At 47.1% G+C, this 25,482-nt stretch overlaps 1 protein-coding gene and 1 pseudogene across 1 annotated transcript in view; one reads left to right on the top strand and one right to left on the bottom strand.

Annotated features, from left to right (window-relative positions):
- LOC105276614 (mitochondrial distribution and morphology protein 34) overlaps positions 1–14,603 on the bottom strand; it is a 76,742-nt gene extending 62,139 nt beyond the window's left edge. Inside the window, exon 1 of the mRNA XM_011334390.3 lies at positions 13,307–14,603. Coding sequence (XP_011332692.2) covers positions 13,307–13,526 — 220 coding nt within the window. The 5' untranslated portion in view covers positions 13,527–14,603. The remainder of the gene's footprint in view (positions 1–13,306) is intronic.
- Positions 14,604–18,152: 3,549 nt separating this feature from the next.
- LOC113563131 lies at positions 18,153–22,996 on the top strand (annotated as a pseudogene).
- Positions 22,997–25,482: the final 2,486 nt, after the last annotated feature.

Below are 25,482 nucleotides of genomic sequence, written 5' to 3'. Positions count from 1 at the left end.
TTCGCTCTAAACTACGCGCTGGCGCATATATGTATTATACATACGCGTATGGACATCCTGGCTTATCATTGGCGAATGAGAATCCTGCCAGTTAATTAGCGCGATGAGTAATTGATTTTTCAAGATACATCTCGAAAGCCAAACTGATCAGCTACATTTCTGACGAATTTCTTAATTTTAGTAGAACGGGACATGTACATAACAGTACTTGAGTATTCCCGAGTCGAAATTTTGCGCCTACTTTAATGCTTTTAGCAGTCGTACGAACCTACTTTTAGGAAAATAGAATCTAGAACTCTTACATTGAAACTCAAACTCCTACAAACAGATGTTAAGATGCTATTTTGACCCTGCAACATTCGGCTATAATCTTGATCGTAACCTGCTTTGACGCTCTAGCGGCAAAAAAGGAAATTTCGGACATATTTTAGTGTTAAAGTAGTAGCTAAATAGACGCTGAATAACGCCTCAAATGAAGAATTCGAGGTTCAATGTAGAACTAAAATTTCGACTCGGGATATTTCGATCTATTACCCGAGTCAAAATTTTGCGCCTACTTTAATGCTTTCAGCAGTCGTACGAACCTACTTTTAGGAAAATAGAACCTAGAACTCTTACATTGAAACTCAAACTCCTACAAACAGATGTTAAGATGCTATTTTGACCCTGCAACATTCGGCTATAATCTTGATCGTAACCTGCTTTGACGCTCTAGCGGCAAAAAAGGAAATTTCGGACATATTTTAGTGTTAAAGTAGTAGCTAAATAGACGCTGAATAACGCCTCAAATGAAGAATTCGAGGTTCAATGTAGAACTAAAATTTCGACTCGGGATATTTCGATCTATTACCCGAGTCAAAATTTTGCGCCTACTTTAATGCTTTCAGCAGTCGTACGAACCTACTTTTAGGAAAATAGAACCTAGAACTCTTACATTGAAACTCAAACTCCTACAAACAGATGTTAAGATGCTATTTTGACCCTGCAACATTCGGCTATAATCTTGATCGTAACCTGCTTTGACGCTCTAGCGGCAAAAAAGGAAATTTCGGACATATTTTAGTGTTAAAGTAGTAGCTAAATAGACGCTGAATAACGCCTCAAATGAAGAATTCGAGGTTCAATGTAGAACTAAAATTTCGACTCGGGATATTTCGATCTATTACCCGAGTCAAAATTTTGCGCCTACTTTAATGCTTTCAGCAGTCGTACGAACCTACTTTTAGGAAAATAGAACCTAGAACTCTTACATTGAAACTCAAACTCCTACAAACAGATGTTAAGATGCTATTTTGACCCTGCAACATTCGGCTACAATCTTGATCGCAACCTGCTTTGACGCTCTAGCGGCAAAAAAGGAAATTTCGGACATATTTTAGTGTTAAAGTAGTAGCTAAATAGACGCTGAATAACGCCTCAAATGAAGAATTCGAGGTTCAATGTAGAACTAAAATTTCGACTCGGGATATTTTGATCTATTACCCGAGTCAAAATTTTGCGCCTACTTTAATGCTTTTAGCAGTCGTACGAACCTACTTTTAGGAAAATAGAACCTAGAACTCTTACATTGAAACTCAAACTCCTACAAACAGATGTTAACATGCTATTTTGACCCTGCAACATTCGGCTACAATCTTGATCGCAACCTGCTTTGACGCTCTAGCGGCAAAAAAGGAAATTTCGGACATATTTTAGTGTTAAAGTAGTAGCTAAATAGACGCTGAATAACGCCTCAAATGAAGAATTCGAGGTTCAATGTAGAACTAAAATTTCGACTCGGGATATTTCGATCTATTACCCGAGTCAAAATTTTGCGCCTACTTTAATGCTTTTAGCAGTCGTACGAACCTACTTTTAGGAAAATAGAACCTAGAACTCTTACATTGAAACTCAAACTCCTACAAACAGATGTTAACATGCTATTTTGACCCTGCAACATTCGGCTACAATCTTGATCGCAACCTGCTTTGACGCTCTAGCGGCAAAAAAGGAAATTTCGGACATATTTTAGTGTTAAAGTAGTAGCTAAATAGACGCTGAATAACGCCTCAAATGAAGAATTCGAGGTTCAATGTAGAACTAAAATTTCGACTCGGGATATTTCGATCTATTACCCGAGTCAAAATTTTGCGCCTACTTTAATGCTTTTAGCAGTCGTACGAACCTACTTTTAGGAAAATAGAACCTAGAACTCTTACATTGAAACTCAAACTCCTACAAACAGATGTTAACATGCTATTTTGACCCTGCAACATTCGGCTACAATCTTGATCGCAACCTGCTTTGACGCTCTAGCGGCAAAAAAGGAAATTTCGGACATATTTTAGTGTTAAAGTAGTAGCTAAATAGACGCTGAATAACGCCTCAAATGAAGAATTCGAGGTTCAATGTAGAACTAAAATTTCGACTCGGGATATTTCGATCTATTACCCGAGTCAAAATTTTGCGCCTACTTTAATGCTTTCAGCAGTCGTACGAACCTACTTTTAGGAAAATAGAACCTAGAACTCTTACATTGAAACTCAAACTCCTACAAACAGATGTTAAGATGCTATTTTGACCCTGCAACATTCGGCTACAATCTTGATCGCAACCTGCTTTGACGCTCTAGCGGCAAAAAAGGAAATTTCGGACATATTTTAGTGTTAAAGTAGTAGCTAAATAGACGCTGAATAACGCCTCAAATGAAGAATTCGAGGTTCAATGTAGAACTAAAATTTCGACTCGGGATATTTCGATCTATTACCCGAGTCAAAATTTTGCGCCTACTTTAATGCTTTCAGCAGTCGTACGAACCTACTTTTAGGAAAATAGAACCTAGAACTCTTACATTGAAACTCAAACTCCTACAAACAGATGTTAAGATGCTATTTTGACCCTGCAACATTCGGCTACAATCTTGATCGCAACCTGCTTTGACGCTCTAGCGGCAAAAAAGGAAATTTCGGACATATTTTAGTGTTAAAGTAGTAGCTAAATAGACGCTGAATAACGCCTCAAATGAAGAATTCGAGGTTCAATGCAGAACTAAAATTTCGACTCGGGTTAAAAGCGGAAAATTTAAGAAAAGTATAGTTGATGAACTTGGCTCCAAACAGAAACTTGAAACTCAACGTGACACGCGATGTACCCGTCTCAACCAACGCGCATGTAACGTCCACCGTGTTTCGTAACGAATCTGCGGATGAATTCAATTCAACGCCACGTATTGCCACCTGTTTGTCCCTCGCAGCTCTCCGGCATGCGGAGAACGGTATCCCCCGACGTCTCGCGGATTCCAGCCTGGCCAGCCGAAGAGCAACGTCTAGACGGCGCGGACTTGAAGACGGTTTTTCCGAGGGGCATATCCTTCGGACATCCGCACGCGCCATGATCGTGCGATTAATCGCGATTTCCGGGAACGTCTGCTTGTCTGCCGTTGGCACTTGACACCGATTACCTCGGCTGGTGCGGACGGATCGCGGCCTCCGCCGTCGCGCCGCTCCGCACCGCGCCGTCCACGACGAAGACAGGCCGGCCCCGATGAGACTGACGTGATGCAATCGACACACGCGTGACACACATTAGCAACGCGTAACTCACATTAGCGTAACTCTAGCTGGCGCGCTAGGTGTTACGCGCGTGTCGCGCCGCCAAGTGCCGTCCTTGGCCCGCGGACCGGACGCGGATAGACGTCCGCGGTAAACGTCAAGCGTGCGGCAGTCGCGCGCGAAACGATGGCGCGAGACAGTGGTTGCGTTTCCGTCGCCGCGACGGGATTATTAGATCCCGAGGTAACGCGATGCAACGCTTGACAGATTAAATAGAATGGCGAGCTGTTGTCCTCTTTCTCGCGCCGAGGGCTCCGTTACTCTCGAAACTTGACGATGAATGAGACGAGGTGATGCCTCTCTCGCGCTGCGAGCGCGCTTCAACGGCTCATCAACCGCGGAGATGGACCTTCATTCCGCACGACGAGAGCGCTAAATTCGTCGCACATGGACTTTTCCGAAAATTTACGGATGTTGAATGAAATAAAATATTTTTGATTCTATCTTTTTTATTAAATTATCTTTAGGAAAAGCAAAATGTTGATCCTACTAGTCAGCTGTATCGCGGTGTCAATTGTGGAGACGAAGATTTATCGAGAGAGAGAGCGAGAGAGCTTTACAAATATATGTATACTTTTCTTATTTGTTACGATCGGTTTCTATTTTCTAAAATATTACGCTCTCGCGAGACGGCGCTGAAGAAATACAGGTGGAATGGATTGTCTCGTTGACTGCATCTTTATTCTCGAGTCTTCACAATGTGCGCCTCTACCTTGAATCAACACGGTGCAAGTCTTCGCCGACAAATCGCGGGGAAGCACGCGTGTTCGCAAGAGGAAAAACTGAAAGTGCGACCGCGGAATGTAAATACGAAGCGTGCTCGGCGCGATTCCTGTTTTCGCGCACACGCGTGCGCGTCATCGTCTCTCATTGAGACGAGGCCGAAGTCGTTTCCCCGCCTCCGATCCCGGAGGCTGTGCGAAAGAGGAGCAAGAAAAAAAGGGATAATAGGACGAGCGAGCGAACGAGAGGAATGCCGATCGCGCATCAAGCGGTACCAGCGGTAAATCGAGCAAGATAAAGATCGGAAAAACGGCGGACTCGCTCGGGCGTGAATTGGATCGGGATTGGCGATCTCCACAGAGCTCGCCAGGACTGGGCCTCGGGTCTCATCAGCAATGGCCAGGCCGCCAGTTCCCTACCTACCGACTACCGATTACAGACTGCCGGCTATGAACGTCTACCGACCGCTGGTGCGGCGCGATGCACGCGATGCATCTGAAGGACCGCGCCGGGGAGAATGAGGATGCATCGTCTCCTCATCTTCTCTCTCTCTCTTTCTTTCTTTTCTCTTTTTCTAATCACGCAAATTTCTTCCGTAAAAATAAGGTGGAATAATAGGTCACGTTGAATCCCTGCGATGTGTGCCGTCGTTAACGTTTCCCCCTCGAGTCAAAAATATCTCGCAATGTACAATATGCATTTTCGACATTCCGATCTTGCGCACCGCTAAATTTAATTTAATTCTTACTCGCTTAATTTTTAGCGAATTTCATTTTAGGTTTCACTTAGCACAGTTGATGAGCGTCAGGTAACGTTCACACGAAACATCTTGCAAATACGACTAATGAACTATGTACATTCCGAATACTTAGCAGCGCAAACAGTTCTTGTAAACTGAAGAAACTACGTAAATGTAGACTTAATGTTAATATAGATATAGCAGATCCAGACGCGATTCGTGTTTTGTCTGCGTATTGACGAGATGAAGGCGACGCGTAATTTTTTATGACGAATGTGCACGTATCGCAGATCACCTCTCGCGTCTTGCGCAAGAGAGGAGTCTCGCAAAGATATGCAGCGGTTATTCTTGCGAGCGCAAGATTTCAACGGCGAAGCGCGCCTCGGCCGGTGTGGGGATAACGGATGGAATGTATTATTTACTACGTTAGACTTGCGGCGTGCAGACTAAGTCGTCTCGATTGCATAACGACATCAACACTCGGTGTAATAGTGGTTCAAGGCTCGCTGCACGCACACGTCGCGTTACGTCAGTCATCGCGGGATTTAACGGGTTACGTCGCGACGCCCGGCACGTAAAAAAAACTCCGATCTTCGCATATTAATTCGCTCGAACTCGAGGCAGGGAGTTCGGTATACCGCTTCAGCCGGAGCAATTTAATCGCGCGGGATATCCCGCATACAAATGCCCTTTGCCGCGGCTGCTCGAATTTCTCGTTAGTCTCGCCACGCCAATTTCGAAAAATGGAGTCTTCTCGGATGTCGTTTATGCCGCACGCAATTTCGCGGCTTCACAAGTTTGATCGAAATTTTTCGCAACGACGACGATTTCCAGACTCTCTTTCCATTTTCTCTTTTTTTTTCCTTCTTCGTATGATTTTTCCACGCGCAGTTGCTAATCTTTATCGGTGTGTTCCACGCGTACGCGCGGCGCGTTCGTCGCAATGATCGTTACGAGACAATAAACGGTCTGTGTGTGTCTCGTTTCGTCATGCCGTTTGATATACGATACCGTCTGGCTGATTGGTTATCCAATTGTGCTGCTTTTTAAGAATAGACCTTCGTTCAAGGACCTTGGCCACGCAGACGGGGAGCAGACGCGGCGTGGCGCGTCGCGTCGACAGACGGCCGACCATTCCGCCGACACTCCCCGCTCGTTCTTTCGCACACATTCACGCATCCTTCTCTGACGCATAACAAAACAATTTTCAAGCCAAATTCTCTGTGTACAATTCGCAGTAGCGCAGAATCGGAATCACGCCCGAGACACGCAAGAATACCATTCTCCTTAATTTCTCGCGCGTTTCTCCGTCTGTGAAGAGAGCGTTCTCGCGCTCTCGGGGCTTTCTCTTTCCACCCCCATTCCCTGTTCCGGGGGATGTGTTCCCGCTCACTCGATTCGAGAACACCGCGCGGTGGAGTGACGCGCGTGAACAGCGCGCTGACATTCGTCAGAGTTGCAAACGAGAGCATCACGCACGCGCTTCCCCTTTCCTCCCGCACCGCCATCGTCGCCCGGCCCTGCTATTGTTTCCTCCATATCAGGGCTGACACATCGTGTCTCGTTCTCCTAACATTGATTTGACACGTGTCAATGTCGATGCGCGCGCGGACGCGCGCCCGTACCAGCTTCACGCTTCCCGATGATACGAAGCTGCGGCGCAGAATGTGCTCCCGATTCGAGAATGATTCGAAATTTCCCGTGGAAATTCCCGACAAAATTCGTCTCTGCGCGGCTTGGTAGATCTTGTAATAATGACAAACTCCGTTTGCAGAAAGATTGGCGGATTTCCGATTCAAACTTGATCCCTGATGAATCTTTCATCGATTCGGATGAGAATGCGCGTTTTATTTGTTTATTACCCACTATACGTTGAAATTGTGTGACGAATAATCACGATGATGCATTTCCGAAAATGCAGATCAGCAATCTGGAGAAAAATCTATTTATTTTCCGTTACTTGTTTAAATAATTTCTTTATGAACGAACTTTTTGCTTCCGAAAGGAAACACACGCGGTCGATAGTACGTTAATGTAAAAATGATTCAATGTCTTAAACAAATACCGCACCATCGCGTATATTCGTTCCGCCGGAGCGCATCGGAAATCGTACATTTCGCGCGGTTAATTTCAATATGCGCCTGGATATTTACTCGGTGATATAATCACGAATGCGTGGCACGAATCGATGCCACGGAAACGTCACTTCTGCTTGAAGGGAACGTGTCGCGGAATTAATGTGACAGGCACTCCTCATTTTCGCGCGCGGCGCGCCATTAGAAATTAATTCTGCATGAATAAAGCGCGACCGTGAGCAAAATATTGCGCCACGTCGCGAATGCAAAAAGCAGCCGGAATCCATTTAGCGGGATCGACTTGGACGCATGAAAGTTCAATGTTCAAGATGCCACTCGCAAGAAGCTCGGTAAACGACGACGGTATCATCACGCGCGTATCCAGAAATGCGCAAAACTAAAAAGTGTGTCGCGCGAGTAATCGCGCTATTTTAAGAAACGGACTTTGCGCGCGGTGCTTAATTATTCTCATTATTAGCAACCGCTGTTACATAATGAACTGACAATCCATATTTAAACGACCACATTTAGCGATGACCACAGAGCATTAATAACGAGCATTATTATCAGATCGCGCTCGACTTGTAAAAATCTACTTGACAAGGACTTGAATTAATCATTACATGGAATTTGGCGGTCGGCGCTTTTATCAACACATTGTCGCGTCACCTTGCGTATCGACGCGTTAATCAATAGCATGAAAAATTTTCTCTCGACAGTCTCGCACGCTTTCTGCGCGCGGCCGACGGCTCCTCGATATATTTCAGCGAAACGTACAAGAATATTAATAAAGTGGCGGTATCGGTGATAAATATCGATTTTGTGTTGCCGATAACACCTATTTGGAGGCGCGTTTGTTTAAAGCGAACGCCCTGCACGTTTCCACCACCCCTCCGCTGTCGCAACCAGACATCCTTTGCACGTGCATGTGCGTGAGATTATTTTTGTTTAGTCTGTCGGTCGCCTTTGCGTCTGTGTTCTCTCAAAACTACCATCGCGTGTAATTGCCGCGTGCACGGCGAGCCTGTCAATATCCGAATACTTAGCTTCGCGCCATTGCAAAAAGCGCGACGGCTGGATTCTTCGCGACACGAAAATCAAAACAGCTGTGATTGTTTCTTCTACGTTCCCTCCATGTATAAAAGAACCCCCTCTAACAATTTTTTGAGAGAATTAATGCATAAACAATTATTGCAGGGTAATTTCAGAATAGATGGTCACACGGGAGAGTGACCAATCGCTCTAATTTCGTTACTGGCTGCACAGTTGTGTTGTCACTCAGTTTGTGGTGAGTTTTAGTTGCGTTTGCGACAAGAGGTTTAACATTTTGCAGGAAAACATCATAATTGTGAAAATATTTCCATTTTAAACTTTATTGTCTGCTGAATATTTTTCCGTACGTTACTATTTTCGCATAAATATCAGAAATATCTGGCTTGAACTGACAGAGACAAAGATTATAGGTTTATTTAGAGCTCTTCGCGTATAGTTGACATTGTACAGTTTCCATGAAGTGCTATGGCTTTTTCAAGATTTTTTTGAAGAATTTTTTATTGAAAAACAGGAGGTTTCCGGCAATCAAAAATATTTCAAACCATTCATTCCAAATTTACTCTACTAAATTATATATTGCAGTGTATTGCAGTGATAATAAATTCAAAATCTCTCGCATGCCAAAATAATAAAAATTAAGAACAGAGTGTCACATAGTGAACTATAAGATATGTAGTAAAAAAGGAAAAATTCTTTTTTTGAACAGTTTACATATATTTTCGAAATATTGATTGTACATTCAGTACATTGATTTGAAAATATTTGAAAATAAAAGGAAATATAAAAATTCAGATATATTTACATAATGAAATGGACAATTTTAGGAAATAAATTATTTAATAAAAAATACAGGCATAAGAGAACTTGCCCCGTGCCAGCATTATTTTTTCGTGTGCCAAAGTTGGCACACGTGCCATTAATTTGCCATCACTGGTATGTATACTACAAACAGGGTGTCCCAAACCTACCGATAATAATTTTAAAAACAAATTTTATGGAAAATTTCAAGATAAAAATTCTGACACAAAACTGTCACTGCTATAATAGCTTTGTGAAATACCAAGTAAAAATTTCCAAAATACACAATTGTGATATAAAGTATGTTGGGTAACGAAAGAATCTCTTTTTTGTCATCTAGAAATAAAAACCGGAGAATTAATGACAGTGTCAAAAAAGCAACAAAAATTGTAATCGGTCGTTCGTGACCGGCGTTTTACGTATTCACGTAGCTTGCGGAGAAGCTCGACGGCTCATGTCTGGGTTTTCATCGGCGAGATACAGCTCCTAGCTCCCGGAAGCCGCGTTATTCCTTCCGGACGGAGGCAAGTCCCGAGAGCCGTCTGCCAACATTACAGACACGGTGCTCACGGCGCTCTCCCCAACACAACGGGGCGAGTCAATACTTTACAGTTCGAAGCAAACGCGCGGAGCTCGCTCGTACTTCGCTATCACCCCCTCGTCGCGCACCCCTTTCGCTAGGAAACGTCGGAGGGTGCCAAGAGCACCGGGGGCTTTACGTCGCTCCTCTTGCCCTTCCTGCCCATCGTCGTGCGCAAATACGACCGACGTATCGCGAGTATTCTGTCGGGTCCGCAAACGTTCTCCGCGAAGAGTGGACATTTGAAGTAAATTTTATTGATCGACACTTGACGCGACTAACGACGAAGACTGATTTAAAAATTCAGCCATGAAGAAATGTTCGCATGCGAGGAAAACCAAAAGGCTTCTTCTTGTATGAAATTTTTGATTACCAGGAAAGCGTTACATTTACATTCGAGCTCTAAGATCTTCGATGTAGAGTACTCGGCGAGAGATAAAAAGTTATTAAACATTTATTATATCGCGGAACATGTATCGCGAATTAAACGGCGGAGCGGAGTCAGTGTATAATTATCCCGAAATCTATTGCGCGGACAATTGTCAAGTGGCTCCCGCAAGTGGTACCGGGGTAGCCGAAATAGCTCGCGGCGACGTGCATATTTCATCGGGCGTTGTCAAAATCCAGAATAAGATACCACCACCTCTGTCGCAACACTCGCGTTTAATATCCAGCGAATTGATATCGGGCAAGGATGTACTCGGTTACGGGTACTCGCGAGCACAAAAGCGCGAGCAATTGCCCGCAGTCTGTGAGATCACAAATCTGCCAACGAGGGCAGCGTGAAATGTCTCGGAATATTCGGGGGCTGATGTCCACCGGCGTGCTACGCACAAAGGCCGGCCCGATAGCAATTAGCGTAACGACGCAGCGCGGAAACGCTGTTGCGTAAGGTCCGTGACCGGAAGGGCGGCGGAGGGTTGCCGGGACGGCAGGGGGACTGGAGGGAAGGGGCGCCGGGAGAGGGGAAGGCGGACGAGGAGAAGAGCGAGTATCTGGGTCTGTGTAACGATTTTTAGAGTCTCGACCCTCCGATCGCGCTCGGGCCATAAAAAACTTGAGGCACCCCACGGCAGTCGGAGTGGTGCCCGTGCGCCAGGGTTTCCATAGCGACGAAGCCCTTTCGCTCTTCGCCCGCGGGGGCCCCCTTCCCCCTCCTCCCGTCGCGCTCACCCGGCCCTGCGGTAACCTACCGGCTGGCGTTGCCGCCACCCTTAACGCGTCGTACACGGCCTCGAATCCCGGTGATATACGTCGCGACACAGCCCAAGAACCGATGGAAATCGCCCGGTCGATCGCTCGGTTAAATTTCTCGCCCTCCCCTATCCGTACGTCCTCTCCGCGCGCGCCCGCGCGCCTGTTTTAGCGTATGATTCCCCAGCTCTTCGACGAAGAGAGCTTCTTCTTTCGTTTTAACTCAGGTCGTATGAGCTCCGTTCTTTAGTCCGCAATTTTGCCCTAATGATACGGATTTGAATTAAAAAAAAGAAAAAGAAGGAAAAGAAGTATCGATGGAGCGTAGGCGGAATATGTAATTGCGCCCGCGAGCTTTAAAGGATGTGCTCTTTATGTTAATACTGACGTGTTACATGCACGTGGCACACTTGCGTGTAAGGAATAATTGAAAGTGGCGGATTTTCGCATAAACAGTACTTATAGGCTGACTCGCCCAAGGATTTATTTCTTTGAATCGGTACGATGCAAATGTCGTTTTCGCCGGTGTACCATCACCGGTGCGTCGGTTCTTTTCTAAGGGTACAAAAATAAATCGCGAGTTTCAGGATGCCTGGCCGGTTACTCAGGCCATTTAGTCATTTCTCTTATACCGAGTATACCGGGTATCGCGCAGTCACGAGAATTCATCGTTGGGAGCTGTCCAGATCGCGAATTAGATCGTAAAAGAGAAGGACGACGCTCCGCTCTCTCACAGGAGCACGGAAATAAACGGGTTAAGTAGCGACACGAATGTACGAACCGCGCGAAATAACGCGGATCGACCGGCGAAAACAAAAATTCGCTTGATGAACAGCGAGACTTTCTACTCGGACGGATTGTCAGATCGATGCTCGAGGCATATCGAGGATTCCCCGTAAATAAAAATCCAATCGAAAATATGTTGGCAAATAGAATTTAATTTTATTGTTGACGTATTTCACCTTGTTTCTCGCTAATGCGCGCCAGTTTTCTCAATTTTCGCGCAATTATTAATTAAATCTTCTGGTGCTCCGTTGACAATAAACAAGCAAAGTAACGAAACTGACTAATCGAAAATAAAAATAATAATAATAATAATAAGAAATTATCTCATGAGTATAATGATAAACAATGAAAAAAGTAATAATAAAAACTGAAATAATAAAAATCGAAATAATGCGCCGAGGGAAATAACAAAAAGTTGCATTCTCACGGGGCATATAACGAACCACCCCGCCAATTATAATCTTGGCTGAGATTTTGCAGAAAAGGAGAGGAAATCATGGGGGAACCATCTACCCCGTCAAATTTTCAGAAGAATACACCAATCAAGAACCCGAGACTCCTTCACCGGGTCTCGTACGTGGATCGAAAGCCAAGCTCGCGCGTCGTCGAGACGAAGACTCAATCGCCGTCCCTACTATCGTGGTTACCCGACATCGTGGCCGCAACTATATGATTCGTACGTGTAATGGGATGTAAAGAAGACCAGAGGCACGAAAGAGGGAAGGCTGGGACAAAATAGTACCGTAGTCGGTAAGTGCGAAGGACTAAGGACTAAGAAGGACCAATCGGCTGATTTGTACGCAAAGTCACGAGCCGTGACAGACGTAATCAAAAACACATGAGATACCCTTCGCTCTCCTATCGACTTCCCCTCGTCCCTTGTCGATACATCGATCCTCGTTGCGTGATTAGCGCGATGACTCACGGATTCTTCGCGCGAGTACGCGAGATGGATTAACACCGTGGGAAAGCCTTCCCATGTCCTTTATCTCGAGAGTCGCATTTATCGCTACAGGACCACGCACGAGGAATCCTCCGATCACTGTTCCTGGCCGTTCGCTTCTCGACGAGAGGGCCGCGCAGTGGTGCGCGAGGGGATACGAGAGGCAAAAAGGAGCACGAGGGAGGTATGGGGAAGGTTGCCGCGTCTGGTTAGAACGGTTAAAAATAGCTCTGACCGAGGATCCTGCGGTTCCTGTAAACACGAGCTCGAGCATGGCATGAAACGAATGTGCGGCACTGTTCGCGTGCTCGGCGCGCCGAATTGGTGAATCCAGACGGATCTTGGTAAAAAGAATGAATTTCAATTGCAGGTGAGTTTAAAAGATTTGAGGAAAGTGATCGCTTTGCGCTTTGTATAAAGTGGAGACTTTCGGAATATCGAAAATTGCTTAGATTGTAGAATGAATAAACAAGCGCGATCATATTTTATGATTCTTGTTGCACAAACAGTTGCATGTTACGAAGGCTGACAAATTTACATTTATATATTGCGATGCAATTGAGAACTGCAAACGTTCACCTCACTCCGTAGATATTTTAGCTTCGCATAAACATGTATATTTATGGAATATTTTAATAAACATTATAATAAATGATATTTAATTTATAAAATTTTCCAAAACCTTGCTTGAAATATGAATAAATCGCTCAATGTTCAATATAGTTTCATAGATATAGATATAGGTTTGTATCCTCTACTAAAATCTTTAGAACAAAGGTTCATAATATTTTTTAAAAAATGTTTGCTGCCAGAAACGGTACTCACGTGCTTCCATAGAGGTGTCCTGAGTCAGTGGTGGATGCTGCGTCGTCGTCGTCGTCGTCGTCGTTGTCGTCGTCGTCGACGACGCGGACGAATCCTCCGTGGTGTTGATCAGCCCGTCGTCGTCCTCCTCGGCCTTCGGTGAGCTTCGCTCGGAACTCGCGCGCGCCCTTATACGCTCGGCCACCTGCACATCGTCCCCGGAGAACGCCGACGCTGACATCGGCCCGGCGACTGTCGTCGTGGTCCACTCGATGACACTACCACCACTTCCGGCTACGACGGCACTATTACCCTCATTTCTCACGAGCACCAACTCCCGCTCGTCCTTATCACCCGCCACCCCGTCCTCGGTCACTCCCCCGACATCATCCCGTTCGGGCAGACTGCTGCCAGCTCGCTGAGTCGCATAACCGGGATACACAACGTCCCGCGCGATTGTCCGCGTCGCCACCGCCGTCGCCGTCGTCGTCGCGGTCCTCGAAGCGCCCTCGCGCAGCAGGATATCTCGCAGAGAACTCTCCGGACGTAATACTGACTCTCCGAACTTGAACACGGGTTCTAATAGCGGTGTGAAAGCGCCTCGGACCGCGGGACCAATTCCATCATCGTCGATGGTCGGTGCGGACTCCACCTTACGGGGTTGTTCAGCCACGCGTCGCCAAGTCGCCGGCCAAGAGTCGATAAAGTTCGGCGACGGTTGATCCTTTAGCTTGGTCCTCTCGCTGATCGGTACTCGCTTCGCTCTTCCTCGTCGCGCTGCGATCTCTTCGCCCTCGTCGTCACGAACCGGCGTCAGAACGGGGAGATTTCGGTGTCTGATGGCGGCAGTGTGCGGCGATGTCAAGGTGGACGGCTGTGATGGTCCCGACAATAACGGAAATGACGACGACGGCGGCGACGGCGATGACGTCAACAGCAGTGGCAACGTTAATGACGCTAGCGGAGGTAACGACGACGCGGACGAGGGCGAGAAGCGCGCGAGTTGATCCAGAGTTCCCCGATTCGCGCGACCCGCTGACTCGAAATCGATCCCGTTGCTGGAAGACGCGCGGCCGGATGTCGCCTTCCGGAAGAGACGAGCTGCGAACGGGCGATCGGACGGGCGCGACGCCACGTGAACGGACGTAGCGACGTCGCCGGCCAGATGGTGGACGCTATTCAGCGGCTGGAGTACCGCCGGCGTGGCCGTCGTCGCACGCGTGAGATCGTCGAGGAGAGCAACAACGAGAAGAAGCAGGGGCAAGCCCACCCCCGCCCCCGTGGTGGCTCCCGCTACCACCTGCCGCGCGATGAGAATCCGCGAGGCGGCCGTTCAGTCCGGCTGTCCGCGATCCGCTCGAAACGGCGAGCTTCGTCGTCGTTCCTTTCGTTTTCCTTCTCCTCCTCCTCCTCCTCTTCTATCTCCTCTTCCTTACGATCTACATGCAACCACGTGATCCAGCGGTCCTTCTCGGATGCCTGCCACGAGCATGCGACGATTGCGTTGCGCGTCGCGACGATCGGTCCACCTCGGCTCGTCGTGTCGACGTCGTGCCGTTCTGGCATTTATTATCCGGTCGCGCGTTCCGGGCAAGTGTTGCCGTTGCTGCTGCTGTTGCTGCCACCCTGATTGGTGTGCTCGATGCCGCCGCGATAACGGGCGATCGCCTCCTCCACGCGCTGTCTGTCGATCGACGAGCCGGACGATACTGTGCACCCTGTCCGCGCGCATTCCGCCATCATCGCGCACCCCGCGAACAATCGGCGCCTAGAGCCGCGTCCCGGAAGTATACAGCGCATCCGCGCTCCCCGAATGTATCGCGCAGCATCCTCCGCTCGTGCTTTCGCTTCTTTCGCGTGCTCGTTGTCTAGTGGACGCCCTGTCCGGATGGTTTGACACTTGGAGACGCTTGCTGCCTAAATCTGGAACAACCGAAATACATTGCTGCTTAAACTAATTGAGTTGATATCTTTCTATTTAATCCATTATTTCACAAATTGCAACAAATATTGGAAATTTGAAGAAAGATCATTTTTAACAGAAGTACAATATTTTTTGCTGTGCAAAAGATATATTTTTCTTGAATTTATCTCGCGTTATTGCCCTAATATTGGGTCAGTTAAAAAGTCTAGTTCGATTTTCAATAGTTAACGCTATATATGTACAACGATGTCTAACCATAGACAACGATGGTGATTACTTGACTGGTGAATAATTTGTTTTTATTGAATGCACTGAAAAAACATTGACACAAAAATCGGACCGAATTTTTTGACTGACATAAATAAATTATGCACGTCATCAAATGCTTAACAGTTAATGATTTGGCCTTAAATACACTTACTATACGAATTACGAATTAATATTAATACAAGGTACGATTTGCCTAGACAGAGTAAAGTTGGGTTTACCCAACTATAATAGATTCGTGTTTTTTTTCTCTCTTGGCAAATGAATTACATATTCTTGATATCCCAATCATTAAACAGCGCACCAATTTTGGAATGCGCGCACCAGGGCAACGCGAAAAGCAACGACCGCGCGATGATCGCGTGACTGTATATCGCGTGCTCTATATTTCAAGTGTACATGCACTGTTTGTTTCACGCTACCAGCGAAATAGCTTAAATAACTAATCCCTGGGCATAATAAAGGTGACACGGCAAGCCATCTGCATAGAGCGAAGAAACACAGAAATACGAGCATCTAGATGGGAGCGAGCGATCTAAAAGTGTAGCGGTGGAATATAAAGGGAAGCGACGGGAGAGGGCGCGTCGGGGCTATAGCCGTCAAGCTCCAAATAACCGTTAAAGTAAACTCTATTCCTACATCAACTGGAGAGCAATCGGGTTTCGCAACAATCCACGAGCTTCGTTAAAATCTCATACCGTCGATCGCCCGCCTCTGGATTATCCCGCAACTATACGTCGCAACTCTCCGCAGTCTTTAAAAAATTGATGTTTCCCCGCTCGGAAACCGATCCGTTCCGCAAAGATCGTTAATTCGACTGCTGATATTTCAACTCGTTAGAAGACCGTATAACGACTCCACGACGACAGGCGGCATCTCCGCACGGTAAACCACGGCATAATTATCGGTCGAATATTCTCTCGCGAACCGCCACGGCGAGAATTCGCGCACGCCGCTATCTCTAAAAATATTTAAGACATGCGCTGAAAAAATAGACGGGCGGGCGAGAGTGAGGAATATACGGGCGGCGCTTCTCGTTACACGAGGGTCGACCCTCCTGAAATTTGTTTACTACGTCGAGAGGGACACCGGTGCCCGGGGGCTAAGTATAGCCGTAAGGAGGGAGAAACCGCGAAAATGCTATTTTTATGAGCACACGCCACACGAACATTGTTATGGCCGATCGGCAGTGCCTCGGCCGACGCCGCCGGCCGGGTCGTATGCTCGTCATCATTGATGTCGTCGCGATCATCGTCATCGTCGCCGCGGCACGCGCGCACGCTCGTAAAGATCGAAGCGAAACGATCGTGACTCGAGCTGGGCGCGCACGATCGATAATTTTTATTGTCGACAGACATTCCCGGGGAGTGAAACTTTTTCTCGATTATATGTTTTTCGTTAGAAGCCTCTGTGTGCTTGCCTCGGTGTGCACATGTCATAAAAATAGTTATCCGATCGCTGAACGGAGCAAACGTGATGATATGTATTTATATCTGCCGATATACTGAGTAATACCGAAATATCATATTCACGACCAACCATTATCTTCACCTTTGATTCATATAAATAAATTCAGTTATTTGCATCGGACTAAAAGCGTCTGAACCATTTTTGATGACTGCGTTACAGGGAACGAAAGAAAACTGAGTCTCGACAGAAGTTACAAATCACCAATTACTATTTTTTTAACTTCTTTAATACTCCCGTCGTTACCTAACCTAACCGCCAACAAACCGATAAAATAAATAAAATAAATATCGATACAATTAAACCATCAGTTCTTTCTGCTCGTTAATTAATCTCAATCTCTAAAATTGCACAAAATTGTCCCGACCTTCGTCTCGGGGAAAGGTCAATTGAAGATTCCATAATGAAAAGGGCAGCCACGATGGTCTCGGTGATCAGCCTGCGTCGTGCGAATAATAGTCCAGTCATTTGGTAGTTTTACCTGGAAAGTTTTCCGGGAGTTTTGATATTTGGCATTTTTATAGATCTCGAGGTGCTCTTTTCGAATTTTCACTTTGCGACCTCGTATTTTTGCCGCTTGCGCCGCCATATTGGAAAAATGGCGCCCAAAAACGGTTTTTCGACAATATCTCCTTTCCGGGTCATTTTACGATGAAAATAGTTATGTAAGAAATTAAACTAGAGGAATTTTCCTATAATTTATGTCTGTATCATTTTTTTGTAAAATAAATATAAATAGTTTCGGCGTACGAACGTCGCAAAGTTTACTTCAACACGTGTATTGGCGGAAAATACTCGTTTCCACGCCATGAGGTAGAGTATGTAGTGCGTTTTTTTTCCTTACCTGTGGTATCTCCAGTAGGCCTAATCCACATTATATAACATATAGCATATAACATAACTTATTAACACATGTACCATATAACACGTAGTAGAATATTTTTCACCAATGCACGTGTTGAAGTAAACTTTGCGACGTTCGTACGCCGAAACTATTTATTTTACAAAAAAATGATACAGACATAAATTATAGGAAAATTCCTCTAGTTTAATTTCTTACATAACTATTTTCATCGTAAAATGACCCGGAAAGGAGATATTGTCGAAAAACCGTTTTTGGGCGCCATTTTTCCAATATGGCGGCGCAAGCGGCAAAGATACGAGGTCGCAAAGTGAAAATTCGAAAAGAGCACCTCGAGATCTATAAAAATGCCAAATATCAAAACTCCCGGAAAACTTTCCAGGTAACCCCCTTTTTAGCACCAAATGACTGTACTATAATGGATTCCCAGCGGCGATGGGTCGGCATGGTAGGGACCTCGGGGAAGACGGGAGCCCGCGGTGCATTTCTCAGCTCAGTGCACCGGTCTAATGCGAAATTCGTGTGACACGCTCGTTGATAACGATTGAGTTCGCATCGTTGTCTCGCACGACGATGGACACGCTCGCGCGGTGTGCACGCGGCCGATTGATCTCCTTATTCCAACGTGAGATCGCGCGCGCGCGCGCGATATAAGCGAGCGAGCGCGCTCGAGTACGTGTATCCGCTGTACGTAAAACGCGGAATACCTGCTAATTATAGTCGCGTAGCCGAAGGAAGGAAACCGCGGAGGCACTATTTTTACGACTCTCCCGCCAAAATATCGTCGCGCGTCTGCCACGCGCTCCTCCTCGACGGGAGGACAGGCGTTCACCCTTGTGTTACGTGATGCGTTTTATCCCGCTTGCGCGCGAATAATAAGAATAATTTTATTCCTATCGGAGCGTGATACGCGCGGATTATGCACGCCTAATCGTGCGCTTCGCAATTTGTAGGCGTGCAACGGATCGCTCGATTCGTCGCGATTATAGGAAAATATTTTGCCAATTGCGGAGTGAAGCTTTCGATTTCCGTTACAATCCGTGAAAACACGACACGCGGATGGATGACACATTCTAGGCCGTATATATATATATATATATATATATATATTTATACACGTACAAAAAACGTGGCTGGATCTGTATGTACACGTTGCTAATTAAACCTGTTTCTGAGTAATTTATGCAATCACGAGGAATTTTCGTTCATTTGTTATTCAATTACGTCGATTACAAACATTGGAATTTAACATTTTAACACGTTTGTAGTAGAATCATGATCGGAGCAATCTGAAAACGAAATGAGGAATTACAAACGCGGCAGGAAATTCTGATCGCAATCATCATTTTTCCGTGACACTTAAATCAAAATGAAAATTCTAAAAGTAGTCGGAAATCTATCTTGACCCGAGAATTGGCGTTTCCCATCAATTTAATCGCATGCCCTATGCGTTATCATCGATATAATGTCGATGCTCATCATATCCCCCGTATCGTGCACACGGGTTACGTGAAAGCCTCGCGATTCCTGCGAGATTAATATACTACAATCTCGACGCCGTGATGCACGATCAAAGCAGACAGAGACAGAAAGGGAGAGAAAGAGGGGGGAGGGAGAGAGAGAGAGTCGTACGATCGGCATGCGAGTGCACGTGTGTAAGTGCACGCGTGCGAGCTTGCTACGAGGTGGGCACATAACTCTCGCAAAATGTGAGCTTCAGGCAGGAGCGCGAGCCGGTCGCTGCGCTCGCTCGGCTGATCGAGCGTGTGCGAGCGAGCGAGCGAGCGAGCGGGAATTCGCAGTTTTCGCGGCAAAAATGCGTGCATGGCACGCGCGCTGACGTTCTATTTTCGAATGAAACATACGATCAGGGGACACGAACGAGAGACTAATGTAGAAACTACGGGGAGAGAAAGGAGAAGAGAGGAGGAGGGAGAAAAAGCCGCCGAGAGGGAAACGGAGACCGTCCACCCGCGGAACGAGGAGAGAAGGAGAGACTTTATTTGTGCCCCGGCGAGCGAGATACGGGAGAAGAGAGGGATAGATAGACGAAGAAAGAGAAGGAGAGAACAAGAGAGGCACGGCTGGCGAGACGGAGACAGGCATCGAGCACTGGGAGAGGAGACGCGGAATGGCGAAGAAGGGAGTGGGAAGGAGGGGATGAAAGGGAGACAGAGGAGCCGTCGTGAGGAGGGTCCGGCCGAGTCTCCACTCGGAGAAGGAGAAGGAGGAAAGGGCGAGAAGGAGCGAAAGGAAAAGTGTGCTCGCGAAACGAAGACGCAGCGTAAAAACGAACGAGAGACGAGCGCGCGCGAGGGCGAAAGCGCTTCGCGACAATGTGAGAAGGAATAGAAACCATGTGCGCGAGAAAGAAAGAAACACGGAGAGAGAGAAACGCACAAACGCAACGAGAGGAAGACGCACGCGGAAAGGGCGAGAAAGAGACGGAGCGGCGGGGGGGAGGGAGGAATAGAGGAGCGAGAGCGAGAATGAGAGGGCGAGCGGCATAGCGCGTCGGAGCATGGACACCGGCGCAGAGACTCCAGATTCGTTTCGTGCCAGGCGGCCATGCTTGCGTCTCCGTCGGGTTCTGAAGACGTGCATGCACCTTTTGCATACGCGCCGGGAAGCGACGCACCGCGAGCAACGTCTCGCGAACCCGACCGACGATTCACCGCACGACGACGCCACGTTACATCGAGCGTCTCGTTTGCGAACGCGAGCACTAACGGCACGCGACGAGGCGAAATCAACGAACGAATGAAAGAAGCAGGCGGGAGCGTGAGAGAGAGAGAGCGTGCGCGACAGAGGCAGAGATAGCAGCAGACAAACGGAGAAAGAGAGAAGCAGAAGAGACGGCAAGCGTACGAATACAGACAGACGGGCAAATAAATAAATAGATATAGAGATGGAGATACGCAGGGGCAGGAGGAGAAAGAGAAGAGGTAGACACACGCACCATACAGACTGCTGCGCGTCCAGCTCGGGGGAAGGGAGATCTTCCTGCTCTTCGGTCGCGCGGACGAGGGACGACGACGTTACACGCTTGCAGCGCGACGGCGAGCGAGCGAGCGGCACGCCGGACGCTCACACACGTATACAGGCCCTGCCGCGCGCGCACACGCGGCCGCCGACACACGCGAGGCGAGGCGAGGCGAGGCGTTTCGCTGCACGCGTCCCGCGTTTTCCAGCCGTGGCGGCTTGACTTTTCCTCCGTTGTCGTTGTCGCGGCTGCCGCGGCCGCGCCACGCCAATATACAGCGGGGAAGACAGAGAAAAAGACAGAGAGGGAGAGAGAGAGAAAGAGAAAGAAGAGAAAATGCGTGAGAGAAAAACAGGACGAAAGAAGAGAACGTGAGAAAGAGAGAGAGAGAGAGAGGAGGTGATGCGAGCGTGGCGGAGCTTGAACGAGCGCAGAGCGAGCTCGAGCTGGATCGAGCCGAAGATCCGTGGAGCAAGCGGTGCTGCCTATCGGATGGCACTGCGTTCAGCGCCGCGGTGCGCGACCCTCGTCGGCCCTCGTCGTCTTCCCTCGTCGCGTCTCGTCTCGTCTCGGCGGCGCTCGTCGCTTTCCGCCTCTTTCCGTCCCGGCGGCATGCTGTACCGCACCGTGTATCCGCGCACCGCCTCTTTCCTCGCGGTTAGAGGACGACGTGCACGCTCCATTGCGTATCCCGTATCTTTCTAGCTAAGTTTGCGACATCTCTGCACCCCCGAGGGACAGCGAAACTCCTGGGTAGAATTCGATGGCGCGCGGCAAACCGCTCGCAACGTAATTACCGAGCCTGTCGATCGTTATCGGTAAGCGATTTAATGCCTTGGAAAAGGAAAATCCTAATCTGTCTTGCGACTTTAAAACATAACACGAGAAACATGGCGGATCGAAAATGCGAAAGAAGTAACCGATGAAGTTGATTTTATTGTATTGTCTGCTTGTTATTTTACGTTAAGTTAGGTTAAGTTCCATTCAATGGAAGTTGAGAATGCGAATTTCTCTGTTTGCGTTCCGACTCGTGATTCCTTGCCTCACTGATACGGTATTTCAACGTGAATCCCGCAATGCCGCTCTCAAAATAAAACCCTCGCGTACTCGCAATTCCGAGGCGGAATATCCCGGCTGGCATTAATCACATTAAATCTGTCGATTGCCGTTCCGCAAGCGCGAAGAAATAACAGACGTATCTCGCCCGCGCTGACATACGCTTGGATGCCTGACGTACATACTTGGGGTCAGTAAAAATAATTAATAGCAGGTCGGATGGGGGATGCGCAGGCCGGAATTAATCGCGAAGCGGATACCGCATGACGATACGCGCTCACGTGTCTCGTACACATCTACGCGATGTGTGGCGGTCCCTTAATATCCCGATAATCTATCATGCAAAAAGGCACAAAAGAAACAAAAAACTTAATTTCGAACCCCGAACAGACTGCTCGGTGGACGGAAACGACCTCAAATACAGCTTCGCATGTGCGACACGTGATAGAAAGGATACCCACCGCTTAAATACAAAGAAATATTGGTGGCTAACACCCATCTAGCGAACAAGACCCGTCAAATGACGATATATATATTCATAATATTTATTTAAATTTTACAAAAACCACTCGTAAGAAATAAGTCTGCCAAATGTTTTGGGTACAACCTTTTTTTATTGGCAAAACATCGGAACGATTATTGTTGAATGTTAGTTGGCAACAACGATATTGTACGTTATATATTATGTTGGTAGAACGGCCGCGTGTATTTTTTGTTTTATAGCGCGATACTGTTAGCGACGAGGTTCGCGCCTTACCGTTTTATTGTAACGTGAGAGACAAAAGTTTTATAAGAACAAGTTTGTATTCAGTTAAGAAGTATAGTTTATTTTGTCAAATAAAGATTGCTATTGTTAAGCATATATAAAGAGTCTATTAGATCCGTTGCTGCATTGGGTAAAAACTATAACGTTGCCGAACCAAAAAAATAACGAAAAGGTTAACAATTATATCATAACGCAGCCCTTAGTTATTGTATTCACATTAATACATTTACGCTATAAGTTATTAAATCACATACAGTGTACGTCTTCCGAGAGTGCCTGAGATGCCCGCAGAAGCATAATTCATTTGTAACGGAAGAAATTTTGTTTATTATTTGTAATCAAATGTAATGGTATAAAGGTCTAAATAAACAACGTTCAAAAAAAAATGGCGATCCCTTGCTACGTGCGGCTTAACGCGCACGTCTCCTCTCTCTGTTCCTCGCGAAATTATCGCAGTATACTGATACCGTGCGTTTCTTACTCAGCGACAAAGACGTCAGAGTCGGAGGAGCTTAACCGGGCGATCGGCCTCAATAATTCGCCGCTTAATAAATTCGTGACGTCTTCTGACGTGACAATTTAGAAGCGCTCCTTTTTTCGGACGGAGAATACGCCTCAATGTCGCACAACGCGCGTGCATTTAATTCCCGATCGAAATCTTTCCATTATTATCTGCCTATACATATGTCGTCCGTGTCCGATCGCGTAAGCGGAATATCAAATATCATTAAGAGAGATAAGAATGCACGCTCGCTATCGCAATCCGGCAGTACATTGTGATTAAATGTATATGCGAAATGCTCAAAGTCACATCGATCAGAACTGCGAGACGCAATGTCTTATCCATTGTGCCGTTTCAGCAGATTCGTTCATATTTCTTCTTACGAAGCTTTTGCTCTTAATCTTTTTTTATATGTCGTAAGTGTCTAAACTCTTAATCTCTGTATCAATAATACAACATTTATCAATTTTAGGCCCAATTTCACCAACTATCTTGTAATCGGCGTTTAGCTAAACTTCGTTCTGTGTAAGCGAAGATTCTAATCGTGATTATGGTCGAGCGGATTTCACCGGTTTCACAGTAGCACAATTAATTCTAGTTTATTAAATCGAAGTTTAGGTGCAAAAGAACACCGGCAACATCGCAAATATGTGGATCTAGATGGCAATGACCATTTGACAGTAGACCATAATAACCTTTTACAATTTGTCAGCAATTTGTTCAGTAATAAGCCTTACTGAAAGATGTCAACTATTAGTAACAAGACTATTAGTAGTAACCTCATCACAAAATCTGTGTCGTCTGTGGAAATAATCTTCTCTGTCTCGTATCCACCTTGGTCGACGAACAACAAATTCATCCTCATCATCACTATTCTCAAAAACTAATACATATCCTCTTAGCATTATTATTTCTTGTCGGTTTGATATAATGTTGGGAGTTTCCAGATGAATTTTGATGTTTGCAGTCGTAATCGCGGTTTAAATTCGTTAACCGACCAAAATCGGTCAGTTAGTTTTTAAACGTCGATTATTCCTAAACTCGATTAGTTTCTCTTGGTGAAATCCAATATCGAGGGTTAAAAACGTAATCGAAGTTTAATTTCAATTAATCGCGTTTTACGTTGTTGGTGAAATCGGGCCTTAATATTCCATCGTTCATTGAATCTTCTCGCGCGCGTGTGTGTACCGCGCGTGTACATGCATAATATCACAATCTTCTATTTTACGTATCCTCTCCCCACATTTAGATTCCGTATGCGGCGTGCGTAACGCGCGCCGTCCGAAAAGTACGCTGACTGCCAAATCGCCGCTCATTGTAACAATAAGCACAGTTTAATTCGCACTCGACGTCACGCACGCCGAAAAGCTCGCGGAGGCGACGATACGACCAGCGTATACGAGTGCCCACTCCGCGATGCATTAAGCTCTCACATTGTGCACGAAGGTATACCCGCGAGTACATGTACAGTGTTGTTTACTTCCCTCCCCTTCCCCCCCTATCCCTGTGGCCGGCTGTCCTCGTCGTTCGTTCGCACCTTTCCTCCTCGTCTCGCCGATTTTCTTCCCTTCGGTCCCCGTGTTCGCCGTGTCGGCGCCAACGGCGGCGGCGGCGGCGGCGGCGGCGGAGGCGGTGAGGGTGGTGGGAGCGTTTGGAGGGGAGAGGGGAGGAGGACAGACGGACACGGAGCGGAGAAGCGGCGAGGTGGTTTAAAAGAACCTCAAAGACCATAAAGACCAAGTGATAATCGGTCAAAGACCCCTCTGGCCGGGGCCAGACGGCGATGCACTCGTCCGAAGTGCGCCGAGACAGACAATGAAGGGACGGACGGACGGACGGTCGGACGGACAGATAGACAGACAGACGGACGGACGGACAGATAGACAGACAGAGACGGACGGACGAACGGACACGCGCACCGACAACGACCGAAGGACCAAAGGAACCCGGAACGGTATGTTCCGGTATCCCGGTGCGCGATCGCAATTCCCACTCGCCGGGGTTTCCGGCGGTGAACTTGCTCCCCCTGGATCTATCGATCGTGACGAGACGAGCGGGGGTACGCTCGCGCGAGCACGGCCGCGCGGATGAACGAAGCGATCTGTCTCTGTCAAGGCGAGTTTATTTTTGTCGGCGGCCACGATGTCCCGTAATGGCAAAAGCGATCTATAGCGGAGGAACCCCGGCGAGATGCTCGTCGTCGCGGACTGTTCCTCGCGTCGTATTCCTCCGGCCACGGCGCCGGAATTTTTATTATGCCCCTCGCGTCCCAAGCGCGTTAGTCCGCCAGATAAAACGGCCAATCCTCTGCTCGTACGCGGGATTTTTCGTGTGCGCCCCTGCTCGCGCGTCCGCCCGCCCCGGCGATTT

The sequence above is a fragment of the Ooceraea biroi genome, chromosome 12 (genome assembly GCF_003672135.1).
Source record: "Ooceraea biroi isolate clonal line C1 chromosome 12, Obir_v5.4, whole genome shotgun sequence".
Taxonomy (NCBI): Eukaryota; Metazoa; Arthropoda; class Insecta; order Hymenoptera; family Formicidae; genus Ooceraea; species Ooceraea biroi.
Note: the sequence above shows the minus strand (reverse complement) of the source record. Positions and strands in the feature narration are given on the sequence as shown.